This window comes from Triturus cristatus, chromosome 5_1 (assembly GCF_964204655.1).
Source record: "Triturus cristatus chromosome 5_1, aTriCri1.1, whole genome shotgun sequence".
Taxonomy (NCBI): domain Eukaryota; kingdom Metazoa; phylum Chordata; class Amphibia; order Caudata; family Salamandridae; genus Triturus; species Triturus cristatus.
In genome coordinates, this window is record NC_140587.1 from 484884630 (window position 1) to 484910006 (window position 25377).

At 43.5% G+C, this 25377-nt stretch overlaps 1 protein-coding gene across 9 annotated transcripts in view; it reads right to left on the reverse strand.

Annotated features, from left to right (window-relative positions):
* The window catches only part of CPNE3 (copine 3), a 434216-nt gene that overhangs the window by 186563 nt on the left and 222276 nt on the right, over positions 1 to 25377 (reverse strand). For all 9 annotated transcript variants that reach the window (XM_085605326.1, XM_085605317.1, XM_085605318.1 and 6 more), the window contains 2 exons: positions 18474 to 18548; positions 18073 to 18144 (listed from right to left, as the gene is read on the reverse strand). In XM_085605326.1, coding sequence (XP_085461452.1) covers positions 18073 to 18144; positions 18474 to 18548 — 147 coding nt within the window. The remainder of the gene's footprint in view (positions 1 to 18072; positions 18145 to 18473; positions 18549 to 25377) is intronic.

Here is a 25377-nt window from a genome sequence, read left to right on the forward strand (position 1 = left end):
CCAAAATTGGGCGACGTTAGGCATGACGATAGCAAAACGGAACATAGCCCATCACTGGGGAGTGAGACGAATTCCCACTTACCATCAGTGGTGCTGTGACATGGACGGCGCAATGATAGCAGAGAAAGTGGTATATATGGTATATATGCATAGGGGTGCCCCAAGAAATGGACACGGTTATGGGGAAAGTGGAATGCCTTCAGAGGCAACATTTGTGATCCGCCTAGGGTTGAGTCGGTGTCTGATGTCAGCGAATAATTTTACAGACCGGGGGGCTATGCTGTATCCGCCAATTCACATTGCAGTGTCGCTAGGCACGTGGAGGAAAACTGTGCTGAAGAACATGTAGATGTACTCAATGTGTTTAAGAATGATCGTAATTATTTCTATACCTTAGTATGCAGTATTATGTACCAATTAACGGAAAATGTTAATAAAAACTTTTTTTTTTTAAAAAGGTAGGGAGACAGCTCTTACTCTCAGGTCAGACTTCAGGTGATGTCCCCTCATCTCTGTGAAGCTGACTCCCAGCAGACACTAGCTCTGGATGCAGTCCTCTGGGTACTCTGCAAAGCACCCACCTTCCTTAGTCAAAGAGGACTTGGAACTGGAAACATAAAATGTTTGGGAAGGTACCACTTTAATACAGTCAAAGCAGAAAGGGGATGTGCATTCTCCGTCTGCACTCTCACAACCACGTTGGATGGCTCTTCTGTCATTTGTCCTTTCCAGTCTATCTTCTAGACACAGCCTTTGTGTAAAGTGATGCTACTAACACCATGGTCATCTTAGGTTAGAACACCCACAAGAAAGGCACACAAATGTGTGAGCATTCTGAACCTGGCTCCCAACAGAAACACTTAACAGTGATGAAGTACAGGTAAACAAGGCAGGCCTCACCTCAAGGATCCTTCACAGTCTGAACAACGGGGACTGAGTCCCATCCCTCACCCCGACCATCTAACAAATAGCAACATCAAGGAGACTAATCAGAAACCTCCTGAGCAAAAGGATATAATTAAATTTCTAAAGGAGCTTTGTCTCCTCTTTCCCTACCTCAGTGCCTAGGCCTCCTCCCTCCAGGAATGTCAACAATACACTTCACTGTCTGGGAAAACACCCTCACCTCCTCCTTCAGTACAGGTAGGCCCAGGGCTTCCAAAATGGAATCCACAGGCCGCCAATACTCTGGTTCACTCATACACATCATGCATGCACCACACAGGTTACACATATACAAACGTGCATAACATAAACTGGGATGTTAGCTTTAAGATCCAACAGTGCCCAGAAGCAGAATTTTACATGAGTGGGCAAATTGGACTCAAGTCCAGTGACAAAGATAAAAAATGCCTGGCCACAATTACTGATTCACAAATCACAGTAGGGTGCCTCCATCGCGCTACATGGTAAACCCATGACAGGGACATTCGCACACTGTCCAACAAATGACAGCACGGTCTCTGTGCCCTTCCAGGAGCAGGATATGTCCAGGACCTTACTTATGTCAAGAAATAGGCCTAAGCCTTCGTACATTTTCTAGATTAGTGTGAAGCTGTGGCCAGAATCAAAAACTAGGATACCAGGTACTCTCTGTTGGGCACTCAGGATTAGGGAACACAACTGTACACCATGCATGGGACATTTCAATCTCAGTCCTGGAGGGCAATTCTAGAACACAGAGTTAGCACAGTTGAGTCTACATAAAACGTCACCACCAACCATTTTTCGCCTGCTGTGCAGTGAAGGGAAGGACCTTTTTCACCTGGTGCAGTTGAAAGAAGAAAGCCAAGGAAACTGATTTACTTGGCTATCCATTGTGAGATCCTTGTCAAATCAAAAGCCAAGATTCTCAAAAATGACAAGATGAGAGGATGTATTGCAGAGGCTTCGAGGTGACTAGGCCAGAAACAAGCACTTCACAAGCAGTTATTGCCAAAAATGAAATTTTCTCCGTTGTCTGCATTCAATTTCAACATATTAGTGCTCATCCAGGGTTGTATATGTAGGAGACAGAATTGAAGATTGTTTTACAAATTATTTGGAGTACAGTCAGATCAGAAAATATTCTGGGAATCGGAGGCATAAAATATACAGTCAAAACCAAATGATCTGATGATACTAATCATGCACCTTATCTGAATATTAAATCATTTAGGTGAGAGTGAGGGGGCCCGGGATGACACTGAAATGAGGCTGGATCGATAGGGGAGGGAATGAGCAACTGCATCACAATAGAAAATATGATAACCAAACAAGTGTGGCAATGAGAAGCCCAAACGCTGTCAATCTGTCATGTAAAATGGAATGTTTGACCGCAACACAAGGGGCAGAGAAATGCAATAATGAGGCAAGTCGGATAACCAGAGGCCTGTCTCATCCTTAGGTAATCTATAACTGTAACTAAGCCATTGTGCTCATGCCGGTGTGAAGCTCTATTTCTGATTAATCCAGCAACTTTTCATTTTCCGAACCGAGAGACATTTTTCTCTAACAAAGCTATGGCTGGTAGGACAAAGATAGGTCGATAATTTCTCGTGTGGCTGGGATCCAACAGATTTTTTCAGAAGAGATTTAAACACACTGTTCTTCGGGTTGCTCTGGACAATACCTGAAGAAAATGAAGCACTAAAAATAGAACCTATCCCAAAAGGTATAGGGGGGAGCTCAGCGTGCAGCACTTTTATTGGACATATGTCATCAGGAGACTGATTTGATTGAAGGTAACAACTGAATAATTTTCTGGGCTTCCCAAAAGCCCATACTGTTGGTCCCTGTAGCTTCGTTTAGACTAAAGTGCATCCCAGGTCTAAGGAAAAAGGCAGGGCACCTATGTTAGAAGGTAGTGAGTGGCCGGTGAGTTTAATGTGATGGGTAACTCCACTTCTTGTGTGTACTCGGCCATAAAATACTCCGAAACCGCAATCATAGTGCCACGTCACCCGGCAAACAGAGGTGAGGAGCAACCCCCTTGCCCTCCAGGGTTAGGTAAGAGACTATCCAGTGTCCAGACCCATCCACGTGGTGCCTTGTTGCCAACGGGATACTGGCTACTCCATTCTCCAGGGTGGATGAAGGGATGAAAACAGCCCTAGGAAAACACCCATCAGCACCTTAAGGCATCTTGATGTCCACTCATCCAACTCTTTGACAATTGTTTTGTCATGCCCTGCACAGTCCCTTCCCAAGCAGGGCCAACCCCAATGCAACCGAAAGTGCAAGGCAACCAATACAAGAAAGTTTCCATTCTCCTCCAGCCTCCCTACAATATATCTCCCGCTCTCAGAGAACATTCTATCCCAGACAGGCTTCAGGCGCGCCCATTCATCCGGTCAATCAGTCACCTACTATATGCTCACAGTCACCCAGGTTCTGTCAATCGGACCACCAGTGGTAAACCAGCAGTTGTCGCTGGGCCCTGTCAGCACTGCAACCTACGGGAACCAACAGGAGCATGCACTTATAATATGTGCCCTCTCAAAAGTGAGAACCGTTCTTGTGACCTATCCTCAGCTTCCAATTGTTCACCAAGTCTGTAGAAGAGATACGGTGGTAGCTAGCTTCTCCATTCAATACCCACAATTAAAAACCATATTAAGGATATGTCAAACTCATAAGTCAAAGAACTGGTCTACTAAATAGACTACAAGACATATTAATAAAAAGGTCTTTGTGGTTACAACTTTTGAAAAACTCGTACTAAACCATTCAGTGAAATGAGAAAACGCGTTAAAAAAAGTTCCATTTTAAAAACCGACTGTTAAACATTCTGAGATATGCAACTGTAGCGTTATTTGGTATGATCTGGGAATCACACCTAGCTATTTGCATTTGGGCATGCACTGAAGCTCCTGGCATAAATTCATTAAGATCCATGTTCTACGATTACAGTCCGCAGACATAGGTTCCTGGGACCCAGCACAGAAAGACAACAAGCATTGGCATAGGCAATAGGTCTCGCCTTTGGGACCTTATAAGTGTTTAGCCATGCAACAGTTAATGTTGTTGTACCAAGGATATTGTGCTGGATAACTAAACACTTATAACATACCAAAGGCAAGACCTATTGGCTATGCCAATGCTTGTTTAAACATGTTTTTAGGACACGGGGGCCAAGTCCCATAATGGTTCCACAAAATGTTCTGTACAGTTTAGGCGCGCAAATCTGAATGTGTGATTCAATCCCACTCCCTTTTCTTGGTCCCAACATGACAGATCAGCATAAAATCTTTGTGTAAATGAGCCAAGAATTAACTTTTTGGGGGGAAAACGTTTGTGCTGATCCGTTAAACTGCTCCATAGTTATTAGAGAAGCAAAAAATTATCTTCCTGTGGAAACTCCGATTTAAATATACCTACACAACGGCGCCTGTGTATTCCCCTGTCCTGTATGACCCCTGCACTGCTCTCTCCTTGTCCCCCTCTCTTCCTCAGCCATTGTGGAGAAGTGTGGCTCAATGGTTAGAGCGGCAGACCCTGATGCAGAGGTCTGGCCCAGGACCAGGGTTCAATTCCCGCCTCGGTGGGTCTTGGGCTCAATTTCCTCGGACCTGTTAATTCTCTACTCGGTGCCTACTCTAATCATGGGTGCCACTCTGCAACTCTGGGCAATGGCTTGCTTAATCTCCACAACGGCCCCAACAGCGCTGGGATGCCTGGCTTCACCTTGGGGGTGCCCAGGAGTGGACATTTCACAGGGAAAAGCCAGGAAGGGTTCCCAGCGGTATGAGTACAGCGCCAGGACACCCTAGAGTAACAGTGCGCTATACAAGTACAACACATTTATATTTACATTGTAAACTAGGTGACTAGCAAAGTGCATAGTCGCAATCATAAGAGATGAACTGACTGTCAACACATTCTGTGTCTAGCGATAGCTAGGAGAACTGTGCTCAGCAAAAGTCACTGATTGGCTGTAGGAGTGTCAAGGTCAGATCTACTAACCCAGTGAACAAAATGGGGTGTTAATCCTAACTAAGGTAACCAGCGTGACTGCACAGTTTGACATACCAATTCATTGGGACTCAAGTGTACCTCTTGGAATGTGCATAAGTTAATCATTGGGTCCCTCAAAAATTTGACCAGCTGATCAACTTCAACTACCATAGTCTTTGGATATAAACTGGTCTATATGAAGATATCAATGTCCCCTTTTACTTCAAGGATCACTGTGCTCCAATTCAAAGGAAAGGATTCAGCCAGCGACAGGTAGTTTGGCTGTTATTCCAGAAACAATAGGAAACATTCCAGGACTGAAGAAGAATTTCCTACTGTAATTGCATCTCAAGAGAAGGGTTGCTTGAGACGTTTGATTCTATCACTCTACAGCATGACCTCAACAAATAAAGAAATCTAATTACTGCAACCACTATCCATGTTTTTCGGAGAGACAACAAAACACTGTGTTGTGGAGCGGTCTGTATGGTGCGAGGTAAAAACACAAGAACCCACGGGGTGATCCCCTGCTTTGTGGAGATTGCTCAAAGTGCTGTTTGTCACCTGCGACTGCCAATCCCCTTGTAACAAAGACAACAGTGCTGTTCGGCCTTCTGCATTGCTCAGCCTATGCCACTAGCACAACCACAAAGGGCACTACATCGTCCCCTCATCCTGCTCATGAGTAATGTTACCTGTGAATGTGCCTCGACATCCTTCTTTGTTTCACAAGTTCCGCGCTAGAGCCTTCACTACAGCATGTGACACTGAGCTCCAATTCCATTATTAAAACAGTTCACCAGCCCACTCCAACTTTAGTTTTATAACACAAGACTTGTGCAAGTGCACACCGAAAACGGTTTATGACGCACAACGCTATGCGTGTAAATAACTCCAGGAGCTTCTCATGCCTCTACCTGGTCTTTTGCTTGATTTCACTCGGGCTGCTGTATTGAGTCTTTGGTAGGTGACATCTAGCTTCCAACATTCATTTTAATGAAATATTAAATGGAACACCCCTTTCTCTTAAAGTATATGTACCGTGAAAAAAGTGGCACTTGCTGGCCACTAACATTATTACAGAGGTCTCAAGACTTGATAAGGAATACATTTAAGTTATTCCAATTCGAGATTGAACAAAATTACTTCTGGGTCATCATGGGAAGTGATATACATGAAAACTGTTTAAGAAAAGTACTCTCTATCTCCCTAGTGTCACCAGGTATACACCTGCTTTCATCTGTCAATCCTATCTTATAGGTATTCGTGGAGGTTCACCATTGGGTCTCAACAATACCACTTGGACTGACGACAGCACACAGGAAGGTGTGTGGTGACTTCACAGAGGTCGGGAGTACCTGTATTTCCATACCTGGACAACTGGCTAGTGAAGGAGGATCCAAGTGGCTGGCCACTGACCATCTTACGCGTGCCATGTTTCTGCTGTACCACTTGAGCTTTCACTAGAAATCCCATCAAGTCCCCATGCAGAGGCTGATGTTCATGGGTGTGGTTCTAGACCCAACGTCCTTGAATGGTTTTCTTCGTCCTCCTCAAAGTATTGCAGATAATATAGATAATTTCAGTGTTTCTAGTTCAGACTCCATTTCCAAGTCCTACACCTATTAGGCCTGATGGCCTAGTGCATGCTGTTGGCCCATGCCATAGGGCACATGAGTACCCCTCAGTAGTGTGAGGGGAGATTGTGCCTACAGCATAAGCTAGCCGCTCAGCTGATGTTCATAGCTCTGATTTTGTTGAGCCGGATCTGCACTGTTGTATGTGCCCCTCGAACCTTCTTGTGGATCACCCCTTCAGCCTCCATAATTGCAGGCTACCATGGTAACAGATTCCTCATTGTGCTGTAGTGCCAACCTAGGGGACAACACAGTGCAGGACCGGTTATCGGTGTTGGCGCCTCACCTACATATAAAGGTGTTGGAAATGCAGTCTGCCCACCTCACTTTGAAGGTACTCCTCCCTCCCATCGCAGGAAGATGTTGACAGTGTATGGTCTAGAACCTTGTGTTGGGAGGTGATATGGCTATGAGCTGGGCATAGCAAGTGGGCTTCTTTCCAATAGAGGCCCACCTTGCAGGTTCCCAGAATGATAGAGGATGCGCTGAATCATCTCTCCCTCAATAACCATAACTGAGAGCTTCAACCTGAAGAAACAAAAGTGAGCTTCTCCATATTGTGATAGCCATGCATTGGTAGCCTCACCATAGCCCTGAACAAGAAGTAGCATTGGTTTTGTGCCACACAATGTCTTCTGAATAGTTCCCTGAAGAAAGTCTTCAGTTCAATTGGTCGTGGGGCCTGCTTTACATATTCCCACCTATTCCTTTTTTTGTCAATTTTGTTTCTGAAGGTGCTTCTCCCCCAGATTGGGAGAGAAGTATATGGTACGCCTATCTGTTGAACAGAGATTACAGGCATCATCTTGGCTGCTAAAAAGTCCGCCACAAAATCCATATATGCAGGTCGCTGGATTGTTTGTGGAGAGGAGCAATTTGAAAGGCCTGAACCCTTTTCAGTCCTGCCTTTCTAATGTTCTGTGCTTTGCACAATTTCTTGTCCTTCAGAACCTGAGTGGCTTCCATAAAGTGTTACAGATAAATTGGTGGCGATCACATATATTCACACCTCTGTCATTAACATCATGAAGGGGTACAGTAAATCGATACAACGTACACAGAATTCCTAGGTGCTCTCATGGTAAATGCCCCTGCCAACCAAGGGCGCAATGACAGTTCTTGAAACCAAAATCTAGGGCTATATGTTTAGCAATATTTATACCAGACCATTTAACATCAAGTAACCCAAGAATTTCAAATAGAGTCCAAGACAAATTTAGTAAACATGCCGTAAGTTCCCCTGATAGTGTAGTCCTCTTCACATCCTTCCATTCTTACAGTGTTTACATACAATAGACAAAAGCAGCCGACAAGTGTTTCTGTTTCGTCAACTTGACTTTTTCAAGGTTGTAAAATATTCATATAAAATGGATTACAAAATTTACTACACCTTAGCATTTCAAAACAGCATCTGAATGAACCAGGTTTCTGGAACAGTGCCCTTTGTGCAGATGAAACCTAAGTGAACTTCATTGGCTGTAATGCACAAAAACTAAATGCAGGTTATCACCACAAGAACTTCATGCCAACCATCACGCATGATGGTAAGGGGTGATGAATTGGGCCTACTTAAAAATAAACATAGGGGAGCGTGGCCTGGCAACATGGCCATGAGCTCTCTATTAATCGGGTCTCCGGGGACCCCGTAATCCTGTTATAACCCGTTAAAAAGAAGTGATACTGGAACACATAATCTAAAAACACCCCGACAGCGAAAGTAGGGACCCAGCAGATCCCAGTGCAAAGAACAGTGGGAACACAAAGTATTCGGGGCCTGCAGCCTGCTCCGGAGGTGGCGGCATAGGCCCATTTGCCCGCGGCCCAGAGGGCACAGCAACAGAAGTGGCCATGACGAAAAGCAAACAGCAATCCGGACACCCACCTGGCAGAAGCCCTTAAGGGAAGACAGCGTCGATAGCAGCAGATGGTGAAGTGAGTGACTCGGGTGGCTGAATAGGGCGGGGCAGACATCTGAGACCAGTCTTGCAGAGGCTAGCAGGCAGGAGAGGGAGTGACCTGGGAACTCTCTCTCCAGAGAAAATCCAGGGGCTGGAAACAGACGGCCCCGAGGTGAGGCCGCGGCAGCCAGCAGGAACACAAGACGGCCGCCTTACGGCTGCATCCGGACTGAGCCCTCGAACCCGGGCCTGCAAGGAAAGGGAGCGGTGCTGCGAGAGCGGCAGGGTGAAACTCCTGTTCCAGATTGTGATCGCAGGGAGGCAAAGAGGGCTAGATAGCGAGGCCGAGTGATTACGCCGCCTGCTAACTGAGATTGCAGGAACAGGAGCAGCAGGGTGAGTGCCCTTACGCCCGGCTGGGTCATCATAGCCGATTGGAGCCCGCGAGGAGAACGCCCCCCCAGGGCGAATATAGCCCATCGGCGGAGGTTTCTTGGGCAGCAGGGAAGACTAAGCAGAAGGAATAGCTTGAAAGAAGACCCCGTGCCAGGGAAACAGCAGAACTAGGAGGACACAGTGGGAGGCACGACGAAAATAAGGAGGAAGAATAAAGAAAAGGCAGAACAAAAACATAATAAACCAAAAAGGAAACAAGCACAAGCGAAACAAGAATAAACACTGCAACACCAACATGCAAGTTATGAAAAAAGCTCGAGATAGAGATAACAAGCACGCGCGAAAAGCATTGGCCGCGCGGGAGCCGAAAGTTAAAGTGATCGCGATCGCAATGCACTTAATTACCCGTGACGGAGAAAAGACAGATGGCGGCTGCGCGTGTTCACGCGCACATACACGCAAGCTTGAGGCCAGCAAAAGCCTCTGGTAGCATTTTGAAAACCCCCTTACTGAAAGTCAAGCAAGCCGCGCATGCGCTGCTCTAGGCTCGACCTAAACAGGGGCTATGTGTTTACATTGATCAATCTCTGTCATATATTCCTTGTATTTGCCCAGCATTGTTACAGAGGCAAGACACCCTTTAAAACATTTCAGACATGTAAGGAGCTTGTCTTTAATTGTCAGAATTAGGAAGATAAATGACAGTTAGCAGCAGAACATGCTTTAATCTATTAGGGAGCATTTAATGTAGTTACATTGAATAAAATATAAACAATAGTTTTAGCTTTACTTTTTGGGACCATAATCCAATATTAAAGGCCTAGGGCCTAATTTAGAGTTTGGCGGACAGATTACCCCATTACAACGAGACTGATATCTAGTCCGCAGTATTCTAGTGCCATAATATATAATGCACTTGTAATGCAGTGGCGAGGCAATATACATGTACAGGAAAAACTACTTATAATCAATAATTAATGTCAAGCTTGAGGCCAGCAGTTCCTGTATGCCATACTGATCTTTTATTGTAATCATTTTTATTAACGGATATACAATTTGAACTGACTGCCATTTTTTTTTTCATTTAAGGGGCGCTGAATCAAGACCTGAATCTGAAGATTTTCCACTGCGGACTAACGTGGCAGGTCATTCATCACTGCCGTTGGAAGTGTAGAGGAAAGAACACTGCACAAGGGCTTCACCGAGTGAAGCTGGGAATCATCTGAAGCCTGCCTGGCATTGTGGAATAACTGGACCCTGGATTAATGAGCCCGAGGGCTTCTAACCAACAAGTGTTCCATTCGACCTTGTCACTTAGACCTCGTCGGGACTAGAAAATATACATACATTTACCATAATTTGCTTGACGTCATGCGTGAAACCACAATCCATCACGCAAGGAGTGAGTTCAAAATAACATGCATGCAGTGTACAGACTCAAGAGCACGCATAAAGGGGTAATTCCTAAACCATTACAAGATGATGTTCTGCAGTCCATACAATAACTTTAATGTTCAGAGTGTATCGATAATCATCTTCAGTTTACAAAAGCTTTGCAGCACTCATGCAATGTAGTTATCTTTGCATATTGATAGCAGCCTAGGTCCATGGGGGTTTATCTTCAGGCAATGCATTTGGAGTAGGTCCCCAAAGTAAGAGTATGTTATAGTTGTATAATGATAGCTATAGCTTAAAGTGAACACACCTTAGAATAGTAAGTATTCACCAAAGTATCCCAAACCGTCATTAGTATGTTTGACAGTTTCAATGAAGTATCTTGGTCTACAATACAGAAAGCACAATATGTGTAAGTCACCATTAAATCAAATTATGATATAGTTACCACTGTACAAACTTGTGCGCCCCACCAGTAACCACTACCAACGTAGTGCTAAAAAAGTATCCCCATAAAACCATTAAGTGTCAAATGCCTCACCCATTGTGCACATCATTAAAAAACATACACATCTTAAAGTGCTACGTGTTGTCAGCCTATGAAACCTGATCCGGGTCTCCTCTCATCCTGTGTAACCTCAAAGCACCAAAGTGTGAGTTAATCTAATTAAAAGCAACATGAAATCAGAACTGTGATATATGTATATACTTACATGAATAAAATTCAAATCTCTACAAATTGTGGTATAAGCACGGCTGGTTCCAGTGTGGAAACTTCATTCTAAATGGAATAACATGCATATAAGCTCCCCATAATTCCTGTGTTAAAAGCTGGTCATCTTAGTAACAGAAAAGTCAAACAAAAAACACAGTTTTTTGACAAAACCGTATCGCAGTGTAGAAGAGGCTTCTCGCAATTAAGTGAAAACCTGCAATGCTGTGAGTCAAGGAGTGCTGCACTCTGCAATTAAGACACCAATAATGTAACACATAATTAACTACTTAACCAGTGAAACCATAATCGTGGCCAAAGCGTAAAAGTGATTAAGAGATAAAAACTCACTAAGAATATTAGCCAGCGTTACCACACCTTGATCCAAGGAGTTTCCAGAGCCTCTTGTTTAGGCCCTATCTTAAAAGGGACAGAATTGAAACCTGCAAATACCTAGCATTACTATTATTAGATCTTATCCGCCATTTTGCAATGGGGAAGGTACAACCTTAGTCCTAACAGGATTTCTATAATCATCGGTCAAATATCCATATTAATAGAAAAAAATATGGGAAATGTGGGGAGGATGGATGCTGGAGGGTCAAAAAGTGAGCCGGTGCAATGAACGCCTGAGAACGGTATGGTAGGGCAATGAGTGGTTAATTAAGTCATACATTGCTTAGAGTTCAAGAAGTCCACAATAATAAGGAGGATACTCAGTCTGTAATGATGTGATGTAATGAACAAGTGCGGTGTATGATTACTACCCAGAGATGAGGGGTGAAAGAAGCATGTAAAGCGGAGGTTGTTTTGCTAATTTGTTGTCAAACTAAATTTAATAAGAGAAATAAAAACTTTGGGAAATGATATCCACAAATTCATATAACAAAAAAAGTGAAGGCCGATTACTGCCCATATCAAATAAACAGGAGTGTAACAATAACAATACATGAGAGTCCAAATATCTTCACCGCTAATGATGAGCTAAACATCTGCTGAGGATAAGAATGTCTGTAAAACACCAGTCTCCGTGTACATATGTCAGTAAGGCCTAATAATGTCCCAAGAGCATCAATAAAGACTGTGTATTTGAAGTTAGAACATTCTAAAGTGAGGGGACAAAAATGGGATTAACAAAATTGGGACCCAGATAAAAGTTCAGGTAGCAGTTGGTATAGATGTATGTTTAAAATGATAAATAACTCCGCATAATCCAAATGTCTCTACTCTTAGCACAAAACATTATACCCTTCCATGCCAATCCAGGCTTCAAGTGCAATACACACACAATCAATTTCCTACTGTTTCCTAGACACACAATTCATTCTCTGCGCCCCTTTAAAGTCCATGACTTTGAAAACCACAGTCACTAATAGGATCCAAGACATCCTTATCTTTGAAAAGGTTTTGTAAGGATACAAAACACAGGGCAGCTGCCAGTGTTTGTTTTCTCATAATTTGATTCAAAGGGCATTTACATAACCCTACAACCTGACAAATATAAACTTAATGGTACTACGGCATTAACTTCATGTGATGCTATTCTACTAATATTCATGATTCTGGATTTGTGTACAGTAATATGTGTTGAATACAACCAAAAAACTAAAACTATGCTGTACCAATCTTAGCTTTATGAAGCATATGATGTGTCAAATATAATCCAAATGTCATATTTGAGAAACATAACCCAAGTGTCAAAATGTATCCTGGTTTAAATTCAATTGGCATACCCGTACATATGCACTTTCAGGAGCATCACGATATATTGTGAAAGCAGCAACAGCCCTAGTTGAATTGTTACTCCACCTCAATAAACAGGTGGCATTCTTTGACCTCCTGAATTGTCAATTTGTAGGTAATTTTTGAGATGAGAATAAAAATTCTCCCATAACGTTTACTTTCAGCTAAGGGGCTGTAAGATACCAAAGGCCATCACCTTATAGTATGGAGATTTCCTTCTTCTACTTGATGCCTTTCTAGCATGGGAAACATTCGAGAATCCAGAATTTGTTCTAATTGGTCACTACAATTGCAGGCACTATTGCTGCCAAACTCAGATATTTGATGTTGTGCTTGTCCTGTTCAAAAACTGTGAGGTCTTTCCTTATGGTACTGAGTAGTCAGTGGTTATTGGGCAGTTTCCTAAGTGGTACTATTGTTTACTAATTGAGTCCCATGGCTAATCATACTACAAATGGATAACCAAATTACCCTAATTGGGCACTTCGCCCTCTAGGTGTAGTAAAGCTGAGCATTTAAGGTTTACTGCAGAGGTTGGTATGAATTAGAAACCCTAATACAGCACGAGATAGCAATTTAAAAAAACAATGAACTCCGTGTCTGGTGGGCACTGCGACTACAGAGAGTTCACAAGCGACCGTCAGATAGGAAGCATATTATGAGTGTTGTAATTCATTAATTGTTCCTTTTTTTAATTCAGAAAAGAATAGGACACGATTAAGAAAACAAATAGGGACATTTGTAATAGGATCTTGGGTTTTGATATGACCCAAAACATGGGCATAATTTTTACATTGTCGAGCTAGATTTTCAAATAACCTTGAGTACTATGGATAATGTTGTCCAGAGAGGAGTGTTTAGGAGATCTTTAAACATTCGGTTGTTCTCAGTGAATGGGTCACAGTACTAGAAAGAAAGATGCAACATATCCAGCTTGAATGTAATCGGTCTGTTCTCTCCTACTGTGGCTCTGAAATAAAGGCTGGACACATTAGTTCTATTAGTCACTGCTTCTGAGTTTACAGTCAAAACATTCCAATATCCTCTAAGTTGGTAAACTTTCCATTCAAACAAAAAAAGGTCTCCAACAACGAGTTTCAACTGACTAGGCCAATTCCTTAGGAGTCCTGGAGACCAAGTTACAAGCCTTGAATGTCTTACCTGGTAGAGACTCTCTCTAGTCACAGATTGCTTATCTTAGAATATACCCCAGGCACCAGACTGGATCTGGAAACTTTTAATAAGCAGAACTCCTGCACACCGGTAGGTGGCGTCGTTCAGCTCCATGCGGCGCCCTTAACGTCGTCCGCGGTACCAATTTATGCACCACCCAAGCCAAATGATGGCAGTTTCTTTTCGGGATTTTCCACACCAGAAGCGCAAAGTCAAAAGAAACACTGACCACTGGTGTGTGAAGCTAGTGGCCTTAGAAAGGGTGAACGAACTCTTTACATTATAATCTGTTCACACAGTGGTGGGTTGAGTGGGTTGGTAAGGAATCTGTGGCTCGATAGAGTATCTTCAAGTTAAGGCGTCACCAAAGGTAAGTAACTTGTTCATCTAATAGAGACTTCTAGACGCAGATTCCTTACCTTAGAAAAGATACCCAAGCAGTACCTCCCCGGAGGTGGGGCTGCTATACAAATTAGACAAAAAAGCCCTGTAGGACAGAATGGGTAAAGTGACCATCACACCGGACCCGTCTGTCCAGTCTGCAGTGCTTCGGAAATGTATGCAAAGTAGCCCACCTTGGTGCCCGACAGATGTCCAGGACAGGAACTCAGCAAGCAAACAGTGGTCGCGACCTCTGCTCCTGTAGAGTGAGAACACAAGCCCTCAAGGGGTTGCTTTATTGCCAATTGGTAGCAGATTTTGATGCAGAGCACTATCCATCGTAAAATGGTTCGTTTCTGCACAGCCTTCCCCTTTTCGTGGCTCTGACACACCCCACGAAGAGTTGATCGTCCACCAGCAACTCTTTTGTTAGGTCAAGGTAGAACGACAAAGCTCTTTTTGGGTCCAGCCAGTGAGGACTCTCCTCTTCTTTGGCGAAATGAGGCAGAGTGTAGAAGGTAGGCAGAGGGAGTCCCACTGGGGCATAATATAAGTTGCTGTGAGAAAGAATGATTGGAAACCGTTCAAGAACCTATGTACAATAAGGGATTTAAAAAGGGATGGCTGGCTGGCAACTGTAAAGATAGTAGAAAGACAACCTGACAACGTGCCTAAAGGATTGCCCTGCTGGGCCAAGGAAAGAAGAAATGGGGGAACTTGTGGAAAGGGGTGCAGACAGAGGATCAATATGCGTCTTTACACCATGCCACGAACTTCCTTAATGGTAGGCATACGCCGTCTTAGTGGAGTAAACCCTGGATGCCAAAAAAAGTTGCAGACTTTGGGTGGAAGGTTGAATGCTGTTAACTGTCACTGCTCAATCTCCATGCATGAAGGTGAAGCGTTTTTAGGTTTGGGTGCAGAACCCTGCCCTGTTGCTGAAAGTGAAGATCCTCCCAAAGAGGTGGCATGATCAGAGGATCGATGCTCAAGCACAACAGGTCCGTATAACAGACTTTCCATGCCCAATCCAGAGCCACCATTATAAACAATGGGGTATTCCCAAATGGTACCTGGACATCGGTTATTATAAAGAAACAATGGTCCTGGACCAGTTATTCAAGGAAGAGTTAGTTTAGCAGAATTATCAACTTATTTGACCTTACATTAATCAGCTCACAAACGTCTGTAAATCGTAAAAATAAGTAAAACAAGCAAATGTGCAGAAAAACCGCTAGGTATTATTACAATATATTCATTTAGTCATTTAAAGGAACAATCACTAGAGGGTCAAGAAGGTAGGAAAATGTTCTAGGGAACGTGCAAGAAAGAGTGCTCAAGTGTATATAAAGGAGTCAAGAGAGCTCAAAGTGTGTAGAAAAGTAAAGGGCATATATTTACAAGACTGTACAGAACTAATATCCAATAAACAGTTAGATGCAACCTGGCCACATGCAAATTATTCATTTGAATTATATTTTCTAAAGTTGTAAGGAGAGTTTCTTTAAGGCTGTAAATAGGGGGAAGGGGAAATTGGTCCAGGTGCGGTGGGGGATAGCGTCCACGTTTCGATCCGGCTTATTGGCAACCGAGGGACTTTAATACCTCAGCCATGCGGATCTTCCTCAGGACAAGAGGACAGGTGAAGTGACCCTCATCCATCTTGCAATGCTCTATTGGAGTCCAAAACCTGGTTACACCAATGCCCGTAAAGTGGCAAGGGACAACTAAGGACAAATCCAGTTATTCAGTGGATATAAACCATTGACGGTGGTGCCCAGACCATCCATGGAACATAATATTCAGGCCCGTATGCGTGGCAAGAGTTGGCTGAATGAATCAGGCAATCCGGGGCACAGCGTAATTTATACGACTGGAGACGATCTGATCGACGTCCTTACTCCATCGCGGCTGCTACCGGGATTTGTCCTTAGTTGGCCCTTGCCACTTTATGGGCATTGGTGTTTCAGAAACCAGTGAAAATCTTGATTTTCTGTCTTCAAGTTTGGGTCTTGAAGATACACTGAAAATGGCACACTATAAGGTGTTAGAATACTTTAGTTTGTAGTGGTCAATGGTAGCTAGAGACAATCAGTTGTGCAGTGTGCACCAAATAAAATACAGTTAAATTAAACTAAACTAATTTAAACAGTTTGTGCCTGTATTTTTTTAAGTTGGTGTGTTACATAACAAAAGCCAATTGCTGAGCCGATCAGGCCCTTGGGGCAAATCCCAGTGAAGAGGGTATTGAATTCTCTGGGTAAGTACTAGTGGTGGTTGAAGTCAAGGATGTAAACATTCTAAAGAGTTGTGTAGGCGTTCTGGTTGAGGAACACACCGGTTCATGGGAAGTTTTATATTTTAGGAGAGCTTTCAGATTTACACAAAGCCCTACATCAAATCGAGGTCCAGTGTACTGGCTAAAGCATTCACCTTTTGTCAAGAAAGCAGAGTGTGGGCAAAACAAAGGTAGATCATGCAAGCAAATAGAGCATAATCTTTTTTTTTTTTTTAATGTAGGCAACTAACTTTGAAATCAGAAAATCATTTTCTGTAAGTAAACATGTAGTATAAAAAAGGGGTACAAAAATTGGAATATTATTTAGTATGAAAATAAAATCTGTTTATAGTACAATGAGGCTGTGGTGTGTTATAATTATGTAAATAATGTATTCTTAATATTGTTATAATATATTGAGATTTAAGCACAATGTGAAATACAAATTTACAAAATTTAGAGAAGGAAACCCTTCCAATTAAAAACACCCCAAAAGTTCTATAAGAGGGATGAGGATTACAAGATAGCACTACATAAATATAGTACATAAATGGGCAATCAAGAAGATATTACTCACATATTTGCCAAAAAGGCAGCTAAATAACCAAAATGAAAAACCAGGGATTCAGACTGGAGTCTAAGATAAATCTTCTAAAACAACTTCCTAGCACCAGGTGTTTTTGTTTTTTTTAACCAAAGCCAATGTAAATAGAACAATAAATTTAAGGCCCGATATACAAAAAATGTATTTGCAAACAGTGGTCACAAATTGCACACCTACTTTTTGAGAATGTAAGGGAATTTTGTGAACAGACCTATGTACTAACAGGTGGCTTCACAAAATTCCAAATTGTAGTGAGTCACAATCCATATACCTCATCAAAATTTATGAAGAACGTTCCAAATTGCAACTCACTACAATTAGGTGACATCAAAGGGATGGTGAGAAGCAGATCAACATGTCTGTGATCGCATTGGACATAAAGTCAGCTTTTGTTTTGGTAATGTAGCGTGTTTTCCTTAAAGAAAATGGGCTGCATTTAAGAAAATTGTTTCCTGCTTGTTTGTTTAAGTTGACCGTAGTTCCGTGGACCACTGCCTACTCCCCAATAAACTTATTTTTTTTTTTTACATACTCAAAGGTGAGAGGGTTCCAAAGGACCCCTTTCCATTTGCGAATGGGTCAACAGCTCCTTTGAGGTGTCGGTAAAATTTCAATGTTTTGCAACTGCATTTCGATCACAAAACATAAATAAATAACTTAACGAATCGCTCTTTGGGAGGGAAGCTCTAAATATTCTCCTTCTAAAGAGCGATTCGTTATGTGTTTCCAAACCAATTTTGTGATTCAATAACTCGGAAAATGTATTAAGTACATAAAAAAGATTTTGTGGCTGCAAAGCTTGTGATTTAGCAACTTGCAGGATTTGCGATCGCAGAGTGGCTTTGTACATGAGGCCCTAACTGTTGAAGCTACAGTGACGTTACTGTTGCTTTCTCATGCAGCAAACAGATTATACATACCTTATTGTCCAGTTTTCTTGCTTCTACCTCGAAAAGGACAGCTCTGTTATCTTTTATTTCTTCGGCTTCAATCTAGAGAATTAAAATTTGAAATGAGTAAAAATATTGATGAGTATATCCACCTAACATTTAATGCCTTACAAAAGTTAAATCAGCAGAGTGCAAAAATAATCGATGTAATTGATTATTTTTTTTAAGGTCTTTATTCTTGAAACAGCAGAACTTAAAACTATAGACCCTCGAGAATTGATACACTTCTTTTCAAATTATCCAATTAAATTCTGTATAAGAAAGCAGTGAGATTCTGAAGGAGGGCATTCTTGAATAAAACAATAACAATACTGCAATGTCATCAAGAGTAAGACAACAACAAAATAACACCCCTGGGTAAGCTTACATACCGTGATGGTTCCTTTTCCGGCTGGCTTGCCATTCTTAAGCACCAAAGGTCTTGTTATCGTTCTGCTGGATACGATCTGTTGGAATACAACTATATGCATTAAAAACATTCATATTCGACAAAGATGCTCGTGCTTTACTTATTATGAATGACTTATTTTCCTGGAAAAGTCCTAAAATGGAAGACCTCCTCAATACACGTGTTCATTCTGATCAGAGTTCAATATTTGCAAAGGACTGATTTTGGAAGCCATATCTACATATATTGCTCAAGTATGACACAATAGTGTGTTGATTGGCAATGGAGATGACCTGCCACTCTGTTTTTATCAACGTGACACAACAAACTTCGAGAAATATAGGGACTAGGTATTACTGGACAAATACCAGGCTCGGTTTGCAAAGTAGATTTCTGCAGCAGCGGTGTTCTTCTCAGCATAAACCCGGCTTACTCCTCAATTTCTCTGTGTAGCACACACTAACTCATAAAAAAGGTAAATCGGATACAATGCACGCATCGCTCCTATTTTCCAAAATGAGATAATGAATAATTCACGATGCTATTTTTAGTTGAGAAAATAATTTGAAAAACGTGATTCGGATCCTTTCTCTCTCTGGATTGCAAACTGTGAAATCGATAGTCAATTGTCGAAGTATGAAGCCTAAGGTTTCATCCTCCGTCAGCAGATATGTTTTTGTGTAATCAGCAGTCACTAGTCGAGGAGTGACAGAAGGTAATTATGAAACTGCAGAGCAAAGCCCGAGTAAGCGGCAAAAAAGGTGGAACACGCACGCAGTTTTAGACTTCCCGCCACACGGCGCGCTATTTATAGAAGGCAAAATCCTTCCTCTGGAATAGTGACGTGTGTTCAACATAGCGTGACTTCCGACGCTGGCATGTAGGATACAGGACTCTACTTACTTTACTGATAGGAACAGCGATTGAATCCTGAAATCAAGACATTATTTATTAAAGGCGGCAAGATAGTCTTTTTTTATGACACGTGGAAACACCTTAACTGACCTGGGAAAAATGCAATGCAAGATGAAGGACTACTCGGTCTAATTTCTCAGTACATCGGGAAGCCAGACACACAAACACACCTCTCTCCACATAGGATATATATATAATCTGTAACATCATGTGACGGTTCCGGAGCAGTGTACTGGAAGGGAGCTATGGTTGCTTCGCTCATTATAAATGGTGAATTGTTAGTGGTTGTTAGGTTTAAGATCGTAACCAGAACACTCTCCTTACAGTGAAAAAAATGTTGGGGGTCACTTTTTTTTTTTTTTGTTTTTTTTTTTTATTTAATTCACAAACGTTACTTTCTCATTTAAGAATATAACCTTTTTTCAGCGAGATGGTGTTGGTCTTTTCAAATCTTGTCCCCTTTCAATTCTTTGTCCCCTTTGGTCTTTTCAATTCTTAGTCCTTGCCCTGCACCCCACGATCATGCTCCGAGCCACCCAAATGTGTTCCAGCAAACCACAATCCCTTCAGAAGTGCACCGCAGGGTGTGGACTAAACACTTTAGCTAGCCCAATGTGCGCCATCAAAACTAAATTGGACTGCAGCTCTGCCCTCATCCCTTCCAACCCTTGTGTCCTGGCCACCCAATGTGCCCCAAATCACGAGTCATCCAGATGTGCTTCACCTGCGGTCACCTTAGGAAGAGTCTTCAATATGGCCTGCCACTATGCTTCCAGAGCTGTCTTGGTGTATTTGTGCCTCCGACCCAACTCACTCTTAAACAATTATTTGAATATGAATAAAAATGTATAAAACGTGTGTCCCTAAAGATGATTATCAGCAGCTATGCTAGTCAACTTCTGGGTTATCTCTGAATCTCCTCCAATGTCTTGCAGGCGCACCCATGTTGCCCATCACTACACTTTAAACAGCTGACATTTTTACTAACCAAGGTGCTCAAAAGGTCTCTGAGTGAGGTTGCTTCTAAAGTTTCCTCATTAATGTTAAAATTGTTTAATGTCACTTTCTTTGATGTTCAAGATATCCTAATCCGCCTACAGTTCAGGTCAAGAAATGTTAACTTGGCGCACAGAACGAATAGATGGTTTTCCGGAGAGTTAGCAGCTCTAATACCGTCATACAAGAGTCTTTCAGCCCAACAGACACGTAAAGCCAAACTTAAAGAGTTGACCAAATGTGTCAGAGGCAAAGAAATCTGCATTACCCAGTGGCATGGCCCAACTAAGGCAGAGGTCCCCCCCACTGCCTTGAAGCAGCAAAAAAGGGAAACAATAAGATGATAATAACGTAATGTTATTATCATTTTATTTTGTCCTTCTGCTGCGGCAGCTTTGCGTGACAGGTTGGGCGGGGCTGCAGAGCAGAGGAGGAGTGGCAGAATCCTGCTCAGTGCGCAATGACTGTTTGGGCGGCCCAAGACTTTTCCTGTTCTCCATGCAGGGTGAATTACAGCCTGCATGGAGAACATGCCCAGGCTCCCATTTCCGGCTGAGCGCCGAATCACGGCGCTCATACCAATCACAACGCTGCATTGCAGCATTGTGATTGGTCAGGGGAGCCTGGCTGTGCTTCCTGGAGTCCGAGACGGAGGAGAGCAGGAGTGGAGACGCGGTACCCGGCAGCAAGGTAAGTGTATTTTGTTTATTTTACATTATGCCCCGTGCGCCCCTCTCCCCGCGCTACCACCCCTTCACCCGCCCGCCACCTGCGAGCCGTGCCGGCCACCACTGGCATTACCATAAGTGAATTACATCGGCAGATGATGTGTCTTAAGAACTTTTCAGGACTTTCAATGAGCAGAACAATCCTCTAGAAGCACATACTTTACTTCAGCCATACCAGGAATTGTGCTGTATCCTTGGGTCCTTTTTTCTGGCTGTTGTTAACAAATATAAGATGGATATGTTTTCTTTGCATTCCAGGGTCGGAACAGCCGTCATGTGAGAACTTTAAACCAAGATCAGATTATTTTTGCAACTTTTATCTAAGCATCATGTATTTTCTTCTTTATGTCACACATGAACCACATTACGCTGAATCATCAATCAATCAATGATTTATAAAGTGCAGCAAATCACCCGCGAGGGTCTCAAAGCGCTGGAGATGCTGCATGCTTCGTGGTGATCGGTACATTCAAATAGCCGGGTATTAAGTACTTTCCTGAACTGCTGGAGCAATGAGGTGGTGCAGGGGAAGGCCGTTCCAAGCTTGGCCACAAGATGTGAGAAGAAGCACCCTCTGCTTTGACTCTGGCATTCCATGGGGGTGTCTGCGAAGAAGAGGGAGGCGGATCGTAGGTGCCTGGTTGGCTAGTAGCAGTTCAAGCCTTTGTTGATGTAAGCTAGTCCTTAGTTGTGCAGGGCTTTGTATGCATGGGTCAACATCTTGAACTGGCATCTCCTCTGGATCGGGAGCTAGTGTAGCCTACTTATTGAGGTGGGATGTGATGTGGGAACAACTGGGAGGGTCGAGGAGGAGTCTGCCGCTGAGGTTTGATTTGTCTGTAGTCTCTTCGGGAGTCTGCAGTGACTCCTACGTAGAGTGCATTCACTTTATCCAGCCTGCTGGTGATGAGGGCCTGAGTTAAGGTCCTCCTGGTGTTGACTTGGAGCCATCTGAAGATCTTGCGGAGCATGCGCAGGGTGTGGAAGCAGGCAGATGAGACTGCGTTTACCTATTTATTCATGGAAAGCTTACTGACCAAGATAATGCCAAGGTTACAGGTGTGGTCTGTTGGGGAGGGGGACGGGCGGAGTTCAGCAGGCCACCATGCCCTGTTCCATGGAGAGGTGTTGTTCCTAGGAGGGAACTTCCGTCTTGTCCATGTTGAGCTTGAGACAGCTGTTGTTCATCCAGTTGGCTACGTTCTTTATGCACCGGTGGAAGTTAGCTCTGGTGATGGAGGAGTCTTTAGACAGCGAGATGATGAGCAGGGTGGCATCAGCAAATGAGATGATGTTGAGGCCGTGTGATCTGATGGTGCTGGCCAGGGGGGTCATGTACTCTTTGAAGTGGGTGGGGCTGAGGGATGAGCCTTGGGGATGCCACAGATCTTCTTGGGTTCCAGGATGATCGGTGGGAGGCTGATTCTCTGGGTTCTCCCGGTGAGGTCTGAGGCAATCCATTTGAGGGAGTCTCCCTGGATTCCGATGTGGTGAAGTCTGTTGATCAAAACGTGATGGGAAACTGTGTCGAAGGTGACGGACAGACCTGTTCCGGCGTGGTCCAGGAGGGCCCGGATGTCATTGGTGGCTGCGATCAGGGCTATCTCGTTGCTGTTGGCTCAAAACCTGATGAAGAGGGGTCCAGGAGATTGTTGCGTTCCAGGTGTTCGGTGAGTTGATGGTTGATTGCCTTCTCGAGACCCCCTAGCTGGAAAGGGGAGCAGGGAGATGGGCCGGTAGTTCTTTTGGTCTCTTGGGTCGGCGAATGTTTTTTTTCAAGAGGGACCTCACTTCAGCGTGCTTCCAGTCCTCAAGAAAGGAGGCTGAGGTGATGGAGGTGTTCAGGACTTTCTTGAGCCCGTCGCCAATTGTCTTGCTCCAGAGGTTGAAGACGTAGTTGGGGCAGGGGTCCGCGTGTGAACCTGAGTGCACGGAGTTCATGATGAAGATGGTGGCTTGAGGCTTGAGAGGGTCTCAGTGGATGATCAGGTGTTAGGGGTTTGTGGGTGTGAGAAGGCCAATGTTGTTTGTGGCAGTGGGTTGGGGTGTGAACTTTTCGTAGATGACAGATTTTGCTGTGGAAGAAGTACGCCAGGGTGTCACACAGTTCATGGAAGGGGGTGATGCTGTTCCCCGCAGATGCGGGGTTGGAGAAATCATTCTAGATGGAGAAGAGCTCCTTGCTGTGGTTTGTGCTGGCTGCTATGCGGTCTGCTAGGGCACTCTTCTTTGCTTCTTTCAGGAGGCGGTAGTACCGAGTGCTCTCTCGAAGGTGGTATGGTCTCCTCTTTGCAATTTCCTCTCTAGTTGCCGGCAGTTGCTTTTGGTGGATTTCAACTTCACGGTGACCCAGCTGGCGCTCCTGGCAGGTAGTTTATATTTGGCTGGTTTGGCAGGGGTGATTGTGTCGGCGCATTCAGTGATCCACTGGGAGAAGTTCTACGCTGCCTGTTCATGGTTGAATGTAGTGTCTGGGAGGTGAGAGTTGAGAGACTTGTTCCACTGGTCTTGTGATCTATCTTTTTCTAGTTTTTGAACATGGAGTTGGGGGGTTAGGGGGCCAGTGTTGGTAGGTCCTGAGATGGTGAATTAGACGCTGTAATGGTCGGTCCAGGTGAGCTGAGAGACGTGGTTGTACATGACTGTTGCTGAATGTGAAAATGGGGTGAAGCATGGGTCATGGATGGAGTTGCAGAAGCTGGGGCGTGGTACTGATGGTCTGTAGGCCAGGCTTCCTCTGATGGTGCTTTTTCCATCTGTGTGGAGTTGGAAGTTGAGGTGCTCAATTTTCAGGGTCGATTCGTCTGAGGATTTCGTGCAGTGGATGGTGTCCTTGTAGATTATGGCAATTCCACCTCCGTGTTTGATGCTCGATTATCTATTTTTTTCTTATAAATCTTCTGAGTAGACCAAATTATAATTTCTGGATTCATGAGTTGTTTTTAAATAACTATGTACTGATGAACAATTGAGATAACCTGATGTTTCGTTGATATTTGTTTATTTAGTATTATAGTATGGAGGTTTTTTTTTTTTTTTTTTTTTAATATTGAGTGGGTACTCTTTTACCTTATTAGTGTCTCCCACTGTCCTATTTGTTCTAGCTTTGGCCCAAGATGAAGGCACAATGTTAACCATAGCTACAAAGCTACAGTATTTAGACAAAAATCAATCAAAGAAAAATGTGAGCACAATTACTGGTTTCTTAAAATTGACTAAATTAGTCTCAAGGCGGCCAGCAAAACAAAACCAGACTATAACACAAAGCATGCTTCCCACGTCTGGCTGGATAGGAAGCGAGGCAAGCAGATCAAGGCAGAGAAAACACAGGTGAATCAACAAATGCAGCACACTGAACAGGAGGCGAGAGTGGAAACAGCTGCACTAAGCAGTGGGAGAGATTTCATAGGAAGCAATAGTGGGGAGATGTGAGGGTGCAAAATTGGATCACAGATAACAGCATTTGGGGACATAAGGGAAAGCGCTGGAAGCAGTGTGGATCAGAGATTTTGAAAGCTGAGAAGAGGACCAGCAGTTCCAGTCGTACTGTAGGAGGATAGGAGCAAAAAGATTAGAGGGAGGAAGAAGCTGCAGCCCAAGGAGAGACGCAAGTAGTACCAGGGAAGGCCATGAGAGCAGTAAGGAGAGAGCTATCAGTATAACTGCAGAGCACTAGAAAAAAAACAAAGCATCAGCTGTGTACCCCAACAGAGAGACAAGGGCAGGGGCGAAGACGAAGAGCACTGACCAGATGAGGACAGAGGAGAAGGTAAGAAGTATCAGCTGTCAGGGGATGAGGAGACCAAGAAAACAACAGGAATACAAATTCTCTTGGGCTGGTTTTAATAATATGACACGAGAGGCTCTACAGAGTGCCACCAACCCCTACTGGTCACTGGGGAAAATTGTTACAGTCTGAGAAATGCCTTGGAGCAGAACAAACTGGTGTCCCTACTGCTAATTTTCAAACATCAATCGGGATACACAATTGGGGAGCCACGCCTGCAGCAATGAGTTCTGCACAGAACTCTTACCAGGAAGGTAGAGTTGTGGCTTGTGATACGAGGGCCCATTTTCTTCTAATTCCAATGTAATTGTACGATGCAACTGGCACGATTCAATACTAGGCAAAAATGTGTACAATGTTAGCACTTGGAAGGACAATAGCTTCAATCAGAAGTTAAAAAATAATAAATGATCTCTGCACGGTTAGCTATATGGAGTGGGGCCCAAGAGAAGCCAAGATGG